This window comes from Ochotona curzoniae, unplaced genomic scaffold (assembly GCF_017591425.1).
Source record: "Ochotona curzoniae isolate NIBS_2020 unplaced genomic scaffold, NIBS_Ocur_1.0 contig_1079, whole genome shotgun sequence".
NCBI lineage: Eukaryota > Metazoa > Chordata > Mammalia > Lagomorpha > Ochotonidae > Ochotona > Ochotona curzoniae.
Window position 1 is genome coordinate 1,039 of NW_024464942.1, and position 11,694 is coordinate 12,732.

At 45.8% G+C, this 11,694-nt stretch overlaps 1 protein-coding gene across 1 annotated transcript; it reads right to left on the reverse strand.

The window, feature by feature from the left end:
- Positions 1 to 2,728: 2,728 nt before the first annotated feature.
- LOC121166815 (nibrin-like) lies at positions 2,729 to 11,490 on the reverse strand. The gene is made up of 5 exons (XM_040996110.1): positions 11,382 to 11,490; positions 8,605 to 8,735; positions 7,412 to 7,560; positions 6,493 to 6,652; positions 2,729 to 2,907 (listed from the first exon to the last, which is right to left on the reverse strand). Exons 1-5 carry the CDS (start codon positions 11,416 to 11,418, stop codon positions 2,785 to 2,787), a joined length of 600 nt encoding a protein of 199 aa, XP_040852044.1. The 5' UTR covers positions 11,419 to 11,490; the 3' UTR covers positions 2,729 to 2,784.
- Between the last annotated feature and the right edge of the window lie 204 nt (positions 11,491 to 11,694).

The window sequence follows — 11,694 nt, forward strand, 5'->3', positions numbered from 1 at the left end:
TTCCTTCTTTACTTTTCTCCCTCCCTCCTTTCTCTCTCTTTTCCCTTCAAGGTCACCAGCATTGGATAGTCTTTGGCCAGATCTTCAAATATCCACAAGGTAACATGGGCAGTGATTCTAGGCTGTTGTGCCGCCTCTGTGTGTATGCTTTACCCTGATCCTCTTCTGGCCACTCTGGAGGAGGTCAGCACCACATTGGGCCACCAGGGCAGAAAATGAAAGGCCACGTGGATGGGGCCAGCAGAAAAGCAAAGAGCAAGCTACAAAGGAGACTCAGCATCTCAGACAACGTCCACAGAAGCCTGCTGACAGTGGCTCTCCAAGGTTCTGTCACCTGCCTACTTCTGCATTTCCCCTGGTGACCATGTCCACACTCAGGACCTCAAAGGATGTGTATGAGGCTGAAGGTGACATCAAAAGAGGATGTGGAGGCCCGGCACAATGGCTCAGTGGTTAAATCCTTGCCTTGAAAGCACTGGGATCCCATATGGCTAAATCCTTGCGGTGCATGCCCTGGGATCCCATTTGACTGCCAGTTTGTGTCCTGGCTGCTCCACATCCCATCCAGCTCCCTGCCTGTGGCCTGCACAAGCCTTGGAGGATTGCCCAACATCTTGGGATCTGCACCCACATTGAGACTTGGAAGAAGCTTCTGGCTCCTGGCTTCAGATCGACTCAACTCTGGCCATTGCGGCCACTTGGACATTGAACCAGTGGAATGAAAATCTTTCTCTCTGTCCTACTCTCTATAAATCTGCCTTTCCAATAAAATAAATAAATTTTTGGAAGTAGAAGGACAAAAATCACAAACTACCACTACTACCCAGTACTTCATACCCATCGTGATGTAGCATAACACATAACCATGTGTTTATGGTGATGCTGATATTAACAAATCTATATCTGTCAGTCCTATAAAAACATAGCTCATACATATGTATGCAATAAGACATGCTTATGAACATGAACCACTTTGTTACTCCTCTAACAATAAAATGAGTGGGCCCGGCGCAATGGCTCAGAGATTAAATCTTTGTCTTGTAAGCACTGGCATCCCACATGGGTGCTGATTTGTGTTCCAGCCGTTCCACTTCCCATCCAGCTCCATGCTTATGGCCTGGGAAATCAGCAGAGGAAGGCCCAAAACCTTGGGATCCTGTGCCCATCTGGGAGACCCAGAAGAAGCTCCTGGCTCCTGGTTTCAGATCAGCTCAGTTTTGGCTGTTGCAGCCATTTGGGAAGTGAACCAGCGGATGGAAGATCTTTGTCTCTGTCTCTCTTTCTCGTCATAAACCTGATCTGTCTTTCCAATAAGAATAAATAAATCCTTATAAAATAAAAATATTAGTAACACTATAACATGCTGATAAAAATACTTTGGAAATTCTTAACTTGCTTAACACTCCTAAACTTAAGGCCATTTGAAATAGCCAGTCATTCTATAGAATCAATGTAAGCTTGTACTCGTACAATCTGGCCACACTGATGGCTTTTGGGCAGCAGGTTAGGGGTCTAACAGGTTACAGGCAGTCGCACCCATGGCAGGAAATGTGGCGTGATCCAACCAACAGCCTTTGGTGTCACCAAGAACCCCAGGCTTTCGGGACTGGTTGGTCCCAGGCAAGGCAGGATCCCCAATCTCAGGGAGCACAGAGTGGGCTGTGTGTCCTAGCGCTGAAACACACAGTGCATGCTGTGCTGCCTGCCCTGAATCCAGTGCAGAGGAGGGGAGCATGTCCAGGTGCACTCGAATGAGTCGGCCTGCTCCTACAAACCAGCTGAGGTCCTCAGATGCCACCTCAAAGACAAAAAAGGCCAGAAACTTCTCAGAGTTAGTGACAGTAATCTATGGACACAGCCAACAGAATCAGCTAAGTTTTCTATGGCTCCTGAGATGTAGCCATTAGGTGAGATGCAGAGAGCTTTCTAAACCCAGGACATGAAGATCTTCACACCTAATCAGTAAGAAGCAGCGACAGAAGATGAGACAAATGTATATCCTCCAGCAGCCCTTAAGAAAAGGGGTTGGAAATCTCTTAGTGGGAGAGTGAAACAGGACACATAAGTAGCAAGCTTAGCATCACCAACTGGAAGCCAAAGCCCCCTACCTTATGCAATGTGGTCTATCTACTTGTCAATCAGATGGCCCCTTCCTCAGGAGGCACTCCCCTCACCTGGGACTTGGGGTGGTATTAGGTACTACCCCTCTCCAAGTCTAGGCCAGATCTCCAAGTCTAGTGGCTCACAAATCTGGCACATATCATCCACATTTTGCTGCAATTACCAATAATCAACATTTCTTTTAACAGGCAAGTAGGATGAGAGCAAGCCATGTGCTCAGATTTTATAGATGGAATTACTAATCTAGAGCTACTAAACTGTGTCAGTGATCTCATTTTGAAATGAGGTAACAAAAGCAGTGCCCAGTGCCGTCAACATTTAGGTCCAAATATGTGGTTCTCCAAGAGGGTTGCTGCAGCCCCACTACCAAGGGTACCTCACCCATGACCCCGACACTGGCACATGAGCAATGCTGACCTATTTACCATGCTTCAACAGTTTTTTGTTATATATTAGCAGTTAACATCTGTTTCACAGAGCTAAGAAATAACCAATTAAGAATTTGGGGTACTCTTTCTTTACATACTAACTGAAAAAATTTCATTAACATGGAACACATACACACACACAAGAGAAACGTGGAACACAGCAACTATCACATCTAGAATTCCAGAGAGTTAACCGAAAGTCAATGCGCTCATCTTTTCTGTCATATGTTGTTAATTAGAAACACATAATATACCTTTCTATTTGTGGAGGCTGTTTCTTGGACTGAACTGCTTGGAGAAATTCAGTAAAATACTCTGGCTTTACAATGGGGCATCCACAAATGAGTGCACAAATCGTCTAAAAGAAAGAAAATATATGTGGATATATATATATATAGTCATTATGATAGCTTCTTCTAAAGAAAACATTCATGTTATAAACTACAAACATGCCTTTCTAATAATTGTTTTCTTTCCTTTTCTTAATTTGATAAACGAAGTCACAATCTGTAAAATAGAATTTCATATTTGCTCAGTTTTATACCACAAACCAGAACTACTCAATTATCAGAAGCCAATGACACAGTAGTCCTTTGGGATAGGCAGAATAACACAAAGACTTTAAAAATGCATTCCAATTGAAAAACATTACAAGTACACGTTCAGGCTGAAGAAATCTAACCCATCCTGCAGAGGCAATACACATTAAGAGATAAATGGAAATTTCTTTGGAGCCTTACTGCTTTCAGAAGGAGTAAGAGTATAGAATAAAGCCTCTTCAACACAGTAAATCAAGGAGCAACTGGTTAGGCTCAGTGGAAGCTGATGCACACATAAAGAGAGAACGAAACTGTGAACTAACGTGAATCAAGCTATCAGCCTCAAGTAACACACATCCACAAACTCATAAAGGACTAGAAAATACTACTGTGGGCAATTAAAATAAGAAAGAGCTGGCATATTCTAGGAAATAATCCAACTATACAGTTTATACATATGTTTTCAATAATGCAGGTGTTAGGAGCGACCAGATTGAGGGTATCTCTAAAGACTGGAATCTGACAGATCCCAACTTCCTATGTGAATGAGATCATCCAAATGCAACATAGAGTATTTAAGTTCAATCAACACAGGACTGGAGTTCGGTCCTTGGGCTTGGGGGCAACTGACGCTCCCTGCAGTGTGGCGACTGTGGGGGGTGCCCCTGCCGGGTCGGACCCAATGCGGGGGACTCACGCCAAAGACACTGCCACAAGGCAGTGAACGAGTCCTCGGCCTCCCCCAGGACCCAAGAGAGCTCTTCCCTCAGGGTAAGTCCGCCATGAGGGAACTTGGGAACTGGGTGGAAATTCCTAGCTCCGCCCAGCTGCTAAGACCATGCGGCTGGGGGAGTTTGGGAGGAGTTCGGTCCTTGGGCTTGGGGGCAACTGACGCTCCCTGCAGTGTGGCGACTGTGGGGGGTGCCCCTGCCGGGTCGGACCCAATGCGGGGGACTCACGCCAAAGACACTGCCACAAGGCAGTGAACGAGTCCTCGGCCTCCCCCAGGGCGGCCAGTGCACCAAGTGGTGCCAGGCTTTGCCTGCTGGCCGCCCGGAAGGGCAAACTCTGGGGTTTTCAAGATATGTAATTGCTGCCTGGGTCACTCATGACTAAGACTAGGTTGAGTGTAGGTGCAAAGTGAATTTTCGGGTATTCTCAGTGACAGTGTCATGAAAGATACAAGCAGGCAAGGGGACCAAGACCTAGTGGTTTGGGGGAAGTGTCCAGAAGATAATTTTAGTAAGACAGATGCAACAGCTCAATTATGAATACAGAGATGGGATATTAGTATTGAACATCACTGATCACCATATACTAGCCCACACCGAAGCTATGGATGGGGGCCTCTTTGGCAGTGTTGGGTACCATTGCCCGACTGAGTGTTGGAGTTGTGGAGTGGTCACATTTGGCAAATCAAGACACTCTCCAGCACACAAGAGAACTTGGGCTGGGGGTAGGCTCTGTGGGGTTGTGTGGGTCCAACCCTTTGGAATACAAATCCCCCGGGTTAGTTCCCAAGCTGGGGTTGCAATGGTCTAAGCTAGGTGTGACCACGACATCTGCCATCACTCATGGGTAAAGGAATCCACAACAGTCAGGGTAGGTCAAGGCAGCAGCACCCAAATGTGCATCTTTAAACAGGATGTGGGGTGGGCCGGGCTGCCACTGGAAGGGGACAGAAGGGGCAAGGCTGAACAAACCTTAACTCACAAGTAACAACAGAAATCAGGTTGGAGCACAGCTCATGCCAGGTAGGTCCTTGCACATACTGATCTGTGTGAGGCAGAGGCACTAAGCCACAGCATCCAAGGGGCCACGACAAGTGAGGGGCTCTGCCAAACAGAGACAGAACAACCACCGGCCTACACCTGCTCTATGGCAGGGCAGAGGCCCGGTTGGGGAAATAACAGGACACCCTAGCTGGGTTGAGTTTCCCACCAAGGAGCGCATGGGCTGGAACTGAGGCTACATTCTGATCAGGATACGATCGTAATCTCACTTGGCACAATTGTGGACTGGGATGGGAAGCACCAAGCCAGGCCAAATTCCAACACCATCTGGTGCTCTGGAGGACCGGGGAGGGTTGTGTGACAGACTAGGTTAGGTCTCAGCCCTTACTGAACCATGTGTGAGCTTGGTAGGGGTATGGAAGAGCCATGGCTGGGTTGAAATATCCAACTGAATAAAACTGCAACACGCGCGATTCTGGGCTAAGCACGTAACTGCTCCAAGTCTCAATTTCTCTTCAAAATATAAAAGCTGAACTAAATACTCCTCAGGTTTCCCTCTGGTTCCTAACATTCAATAATCTAACAAACAAAAGCAAAAAGCAAACAAAACAAAACAAAACCTATAAGCCTAACTATGCATTGAGAACGCTGAGCAAAAACTAATGATCAGGGTTTATTTTTATTTTTTTATTTTTCGCAAAAAGTGATCAGAAACACCAAAGAAGAAACACTGCACACTCCATGGTGGTGTCTCTAATGGTGGTCATTAGCATGTCAGGTGCTAGAAGTGTCCAGCTCTGAGGACTTGGCAAAATAACCCAAGACAATCAAAGCATCTTTGACCTTATTTCAGGCCTTCTAAACCCATGTATCATTACCTACTCCATTTGAGTAACTTAATATCTTAAGGGGGATTATGCTGAGCTAACATTTAAATATGTCCTCATGCATATTTTGGTTTTACAAATGTTTTATGAATATATTACCTGTGAATTTATCAACATGAGTATTTTTTCAGTAAGTCTTGCTGCAGAAGCAAAAAAATCAATGTCCTAAATTTTCCAAGATGGAAATATCTTTGTTCAGGGTAACTTCACCATGGTACAAATTTAACTTCAGGTTCAATCTGGGCAACAAGCCTTTCTCTTTGACAGCTATTGCATACATATATATGTACACACATAAGAGCCATTTATGCATAAATCAGAATATAACACTAATATTTAATTAATTATAACAAAAGGTTTTTGCATCTTCAAACACAGGAATCAAAGTATTTGTGCTTTTCAGCCTAAAACAATCCCACATATCTTTTGCACAGTCAGCCTGTCTGACGAATCACATCTTAAATGCCATTCTTCAATTACTTTTGGATATATCAAATCTGATGAAAATGCAAAACCTGAAAATATACCAAAATACATCACTGCTTTAATGACTAGTCAGCATCTTTGGAAGGTACATATCCATACATCTCAGGGCTTTAAAGATACAGCAAAGAAATCTTTGTGTGATTACAGCTTAACTGAGGGAGCATGAGACCATGAGACAATGTCAGAGACTGGAGGAAGACAATCTGACAGAAGAGACACATGGTGCTAACTCTGTGCTGTGGTGAGTTCACTCAAGGTCCCAGAACTTGTTTTAATATGGGAACACAGTTCAACTTACTTCCATGGTGACTTTCACTGACATCATGACAAGGTGAGTACATTCTTTTGTCCAGCTGTTCACAGTGAGTCCTCCAAGTTGCAACACAGCTTGATTTAGAGCAGTTTTCCCAGACACATCTAAGCAAGAAGAACAGGCAACCAAAGGTTCATACTCTACCCTGTGAATGACAATAAAGTTACGTTATCACAGTTACAAAGACTTTACAACTTTACAATACTTTACAACTTTAAGCTTACAACATATTATTCGTTTAATTTTGACACATTATAAATTTGTAACTTAGGAAATTCTTACCTCCTAAATCTTGTGTTCCCAAAGAAGAAAAAGACATGGCCAACATCAACATTACATTTTAACTTATGAAGCATCAAACAAACGAGGCTCCTATCACAACTCACAGGGACTAACACAAACTTTTACTCACCTGTCACCCCCCACCTGTGATCCACAAAATATACCAACAACACAGAGTTCACTACTGTGCTAAACGGGAAGTCAATTATACTGTCATCTTATAATCCTTATATTTGCTTTAAAATTCAATTGTTGTGAGATAAAATTGTCCACTTTAATCTAATTTAAAAAGTGTGGGGCCAGTGCCATTGGTTTGGTACACTAAGCTTCCACCAGGATTCCATATGGGCAACAGTTCATACCCCAGCTTCCCAAATGTGGATCCAGCTCCCTGCTTGTGGCCTGAGAAGGCAGTCAAGGAAAGCCCAAAGTTGTGGGACTCCTAAGCCATGTCGGAGACTCAGAAGAGGCTCCTGGTTCCTGGCTTCAGATTGGCCCACCTCTGGCTGTTGTGGCAACTTGGAAGTGAACTAGTAAAGGCAGTCTCTCCTTCTCTCTGTTCATCTGCCTTTCATGTAAAAGTAAATCTTTAACAACAAAAATTAAATAAACAAATCCATACCTGAATTTACTTTCAAACACTCCAAAGGTGACTCTATCCCCTGTCTTCAAAGTTTGGGGAAGGTGATTTTGCATTTTTGCCTCATTAACAAAGGTACCATATTTAGAATTATCTTTGATTGTCAATACAGGGATTTCATCAGTTTGACTCTGAAAATTAGAGAAGTAATTACAAGTCTTTTACAGCTCAAGTACATACAATCCAGGGGGAGATGATTCACAGGAGACATTTGATAACTTTTGAAAAGGGTAAAATAATAAACAGCTGGATATCCTGCCACCACAGGGAATGACAGCTACTGTTCTGGCTGCCTTCAAAGGACTAATTAGCAATTAACATAAATATCTCCCTTCAAGAAAATCTCTGAATTTCAGAATTATAACTCTTGGAACACACATTTTTCTTTATTTCTGTAAATCAGTTGGGACTTTCCCAACCCTTCCATTTCACACACTTGAGAATTTTATGATTGGCAGCAGTTTGCTTCATGCATAACATGACAGCTTCAGTCCTACGTTTTCGTTTTGTTTTGTTTACATTATCAAAAGCACATGGTAAACACTGGGCGAGTAAAAACAAGGCATAAAGCCTAGAGGTTCTGATTTTTGGTAATAATTTTATTTTTTCTATTGCAACTTCTATAATAATGCTTTTCTACAACACAAATAGACACAAAACCTAAATGCCAGTAAACTAATCCATCACTTGTGCATTTGTCACATTTGTTCAAACTAACTGCTTACTTTCACTTTCTTGTTCCTACCACGATGATTTTGAACGTATTTATTCACATATTTTTATCACTCTCATCACCCGTGGTTCTGGTGAAAGCTAACAAATACCTTCCAAGCCATTCAAAAGAGCTGTGGATCAGAAGCAACAGTTGTCTTCCCGGGAAAACTGTCATTCCCACTGTGGAGCCTCCCTTTACACACCCAGACTTTGTGTCCATCAGTCACATACTCTCTTTAAGAGCGAGCATCAGGAATGTATCACAGCTAAGCCCAATAACTCTCACCAGGGAACAGTCAATGTTGTTAAGTAAACAAATACAAATACAACCTACTTTCTCCAAGTTTCTAAGTCACTGAAACAAAAGCATAAAATGCTCAAACAGCTCTCTCTCTCACATCAAGGCAATATACTGATTTCAACTCTCACGGCAAGCTAGCAAAATACAATCAGGAACATACCAAGTTGGTCACAGCAAAATTAGCAGTTAACACTGCATGATTTCGACTGATTGACTGATCATCTTCAATTAGAATAGCACAGTTTTTCCTTCCAACGATGTACTCAGTGCCAGTCAAAAGTCTGTATGGTTCTAAGAGGAATAAAATGAGACACAAACACACATACATAAATGTGTACATTATATAGGATAAAATTCATGATATGCCAAGAAAATATTTTAGTTTGCTATTTCAATGTTAATCAGTTTTACATAAATTAAACCCCCATTTTCTATTAAACCCTTATTGAGGAATATCAAAAGATCACCTACATTAATGCAAGGGCATACCATTTCTCTCAAGGAATAACAACAGTGAAAGGAATTGCTTTCCCAAAGTATACATTTACTGAAATCCCAAGTAAAGTCCCAATATGAACTTGACTGGAGCTTCCATCCATTAGTTCACTCCCCAAATGGCCACAATACCAGAGCTGTGCCGATCTGAGACCAGGAGACAGGAGCTTCTTCCAGGTCTCTCATATTGAGTGCAGGGTCCCAAGGCTTTGGGTCGTTCTGGACTGCTTTTTCAGGCCACAAGCAGGGCGCTGGATGGGCAGTGGAGCTGCTGGGATAAGGACCAGTGCCCATATGGGATGCCAGTGCTAACAGTAGAGGATTAGCCAGTTGAGCCATCACACCAGCCCCTATTCTTTGTTTGTAAATTTTTACTTTACTTATTTGGGGGACAGGGATACACGTTCTGACTCACTGCCCAAATATCCAGGGTATCTGAGCCCAGGACTCAAACTTGGTCTGTCCACAGGTGGCAGTAATTCAACTCTGAGCTGTGGCCAAGGGTGCACTTTAGCCAACAGCTGGAGACAGGCTGAACAGGACTCCCAGGCTAGCCCTGCTACACAGTGCCAAATGCCTGCCCTGAGCAGTGCTATCCCTGTAACAGATGGCTAAGTCTCAGCCTGTCACCTACTCAGACCAGGTCCTGAGGGCAAATGCCTTCTCACTGCACACTCAGACCAGGCCAACAGTGAGCTGCAACTAACCAATCCCGCTGTTTCTGGAAGTCACCTCCTACCGTCTGCTGGACTGTTGGGTGTTACCAGAAATGCCCGGTGGGTTCTTTCCTCAGCTTAGTATAGAAATAAAAAGCCGGGAATCTGTTACAAACAGAAAAGTTTATTTGCGAAGGGACCAGGGAGCAGGGAAGGAAGGAAGGGGAAGCACCTCCGGAAGAGAAGCCGGGAGGTGGGGTGCTCTCGAAAGAGGAGGGAGAGAGAGACACCAAAGGTTTGAGAAAGGATTTTAGGATTTTAAGCCTTCCTTGACCCCTCCTTGTTGGGCGGGGAACCTACAGATGTTCCCCATTGGTGATCTCTTGATTAGTTAAGAAATGGGTGGGCAATGCTGGTGCCACCCACCTGAAGGTGTGGCCAAGACCTCAGAGGACCTGGATGGTCTCATTGGGTACTGCTCTCTCAACCTCCACTGGCTCGGGCCACACCTTGATTCATGAAGCCTTTCCTCAGGTATGCTGTGCCAAACTCAATTTGTCTCAGATCTGTCTGCTTTCCACACATCCACAGGAACCCTGAGAGCCACGAGACAAACTGAAATCTCTATGGTCTGGCCTTGCACTGGTCCAAGTTCATAGGAATGCCTGTATTGGTGTTTACAAAAGTCCTTCAGGGGCCAGATCATATTAATTTTCAGTTTGCAGTGCTGGCATCGCATGTGGGCACTGGTTCAACCCCAAGCTGCTCCACTTCCCATCCAGCTCCCTGCTTCTGGCTGGGAAAGCAGTGGAGCATGACCCAAGTTTCCTGCACCCGTGTATCCACATTGTAGGGCAAATGAGACAAGCTTCTAGCTGCCAGCTATGCACTGGTCCAGCTCTGGCCATGGAGGCCATCCCGAGAATTGAGGACTTCTCTGTCTTTCCTGCTCTCATTCAAGTGAAATTAAGAAATCTTTTTTTTTTTAATCCTCCTTACATAGCCAGTCAACACTGCCTCACAATTGAACACCCTGAGCACACAGGCAATCATGGCTTTCCCGGCTTACCCTTTCTTTTATCAGCCAATAAGGACCACAAACAGCAGGCAGGCAACTAGCAACTTCCACTAGAGAAGTGCAGACACACAGGAAAGGGGCGGGGTGAAGTAGCCTGGCTTTTGCTGCAGCTCCCCTGGGACACCAGCATCCCAGGTTTGTGCAGGGGGTCCAGCCCAGCACCGCCAAGGCGCACTCTGACAGACAGCAACTGAGGCCCTTGCATCCCGGGGTTCCTGGCTTGGGCCTGACCAGCCCCAGTGTTGGACACATCTAGGCCAGTGAACTCGGAGATGCAAAATTCTGGTGTCTCTTTCAAAAAGAAAACGTCTGGGCTGTCCCCTCTTGCTGACAGCAAGGAAACGCGTCTGAAACAACAGAAAGCTTCTCCGTGCACCTGTTTCTCCTCAGCCACCTCAGCCAGGGCTCAGCGAAGGGCCAGCCGCCCCACCGCCCATGCCCACTGCACAGCGCCGGGGTCCCACGGCCACTGCACAGCGCGGGACAGGGCCGGGCGTCCACCCGCCCAACCCCGGGGCCGAGGACAGCCGGCCTTCCCCGCCGCGGCGCAGCCGGGACCACCACGCGCGTGCCCGACCCCCGGTTTCCTTCCCGTTCCGCCGTGCCCCGGAAGGTAAGGGGACCGGACCGGAAGCGACCCTCCACCACTTCCTTCCCCGCGTTGGCGCTCCTCCGAACCCGGGCCCTCTGTCCCTTCTCTGTCCTTACCTCGGGCTGGGCCCGCGGCCGGGAGGAGCTTCCACATGGGCCCTGCTGCCGGCCGACGCGACCGGCGCCAGCCCGCCTGCCAGCCGCCCGAGCTGCGGGGCGAGCGCGCTCCCGGGCCGCGCGAGCCTCTGTGCTGCCGGCGGGATGCAGCGGGCGTGCGGCCAGGGCGCGGGGCCGCCACCTGCTGGGGAGCCAGGAACAGCGCTGTCTACAAGTTCACCAGGTACTTGTTGGCAAGAATTGCAGAGAGAGTCCCCTAAGAAAAAGCTCTGAGAAAAACTTTGCAGTGTTATTTGCTATACGTTTAATAAAA

Bases quoted from the DNA above. Each gene is read 5' to 3' on its own strand.
- LOC121166815 (XM_040996110.1), bottom strand. From the start codon at position 11,418: ATGTGGAAGCTCCTCCCGGCCGCGGGCCCAGCCCGAG. The intron at 7,561-8,604 runs GTATGTTCCTGA...TCTAATTTTCAG, and splicing joins ATTTTGCTGTGACCAACTTG to AGTCAAACTGATGAAATCCC. The intron at 2,908-6,492 runs GTAAGTTGAACT...TCTTTCTTTTAG, and splicing joins CAGTGAAAGTCACCATGGAA to ACGATTTGTGCACTCATTTG.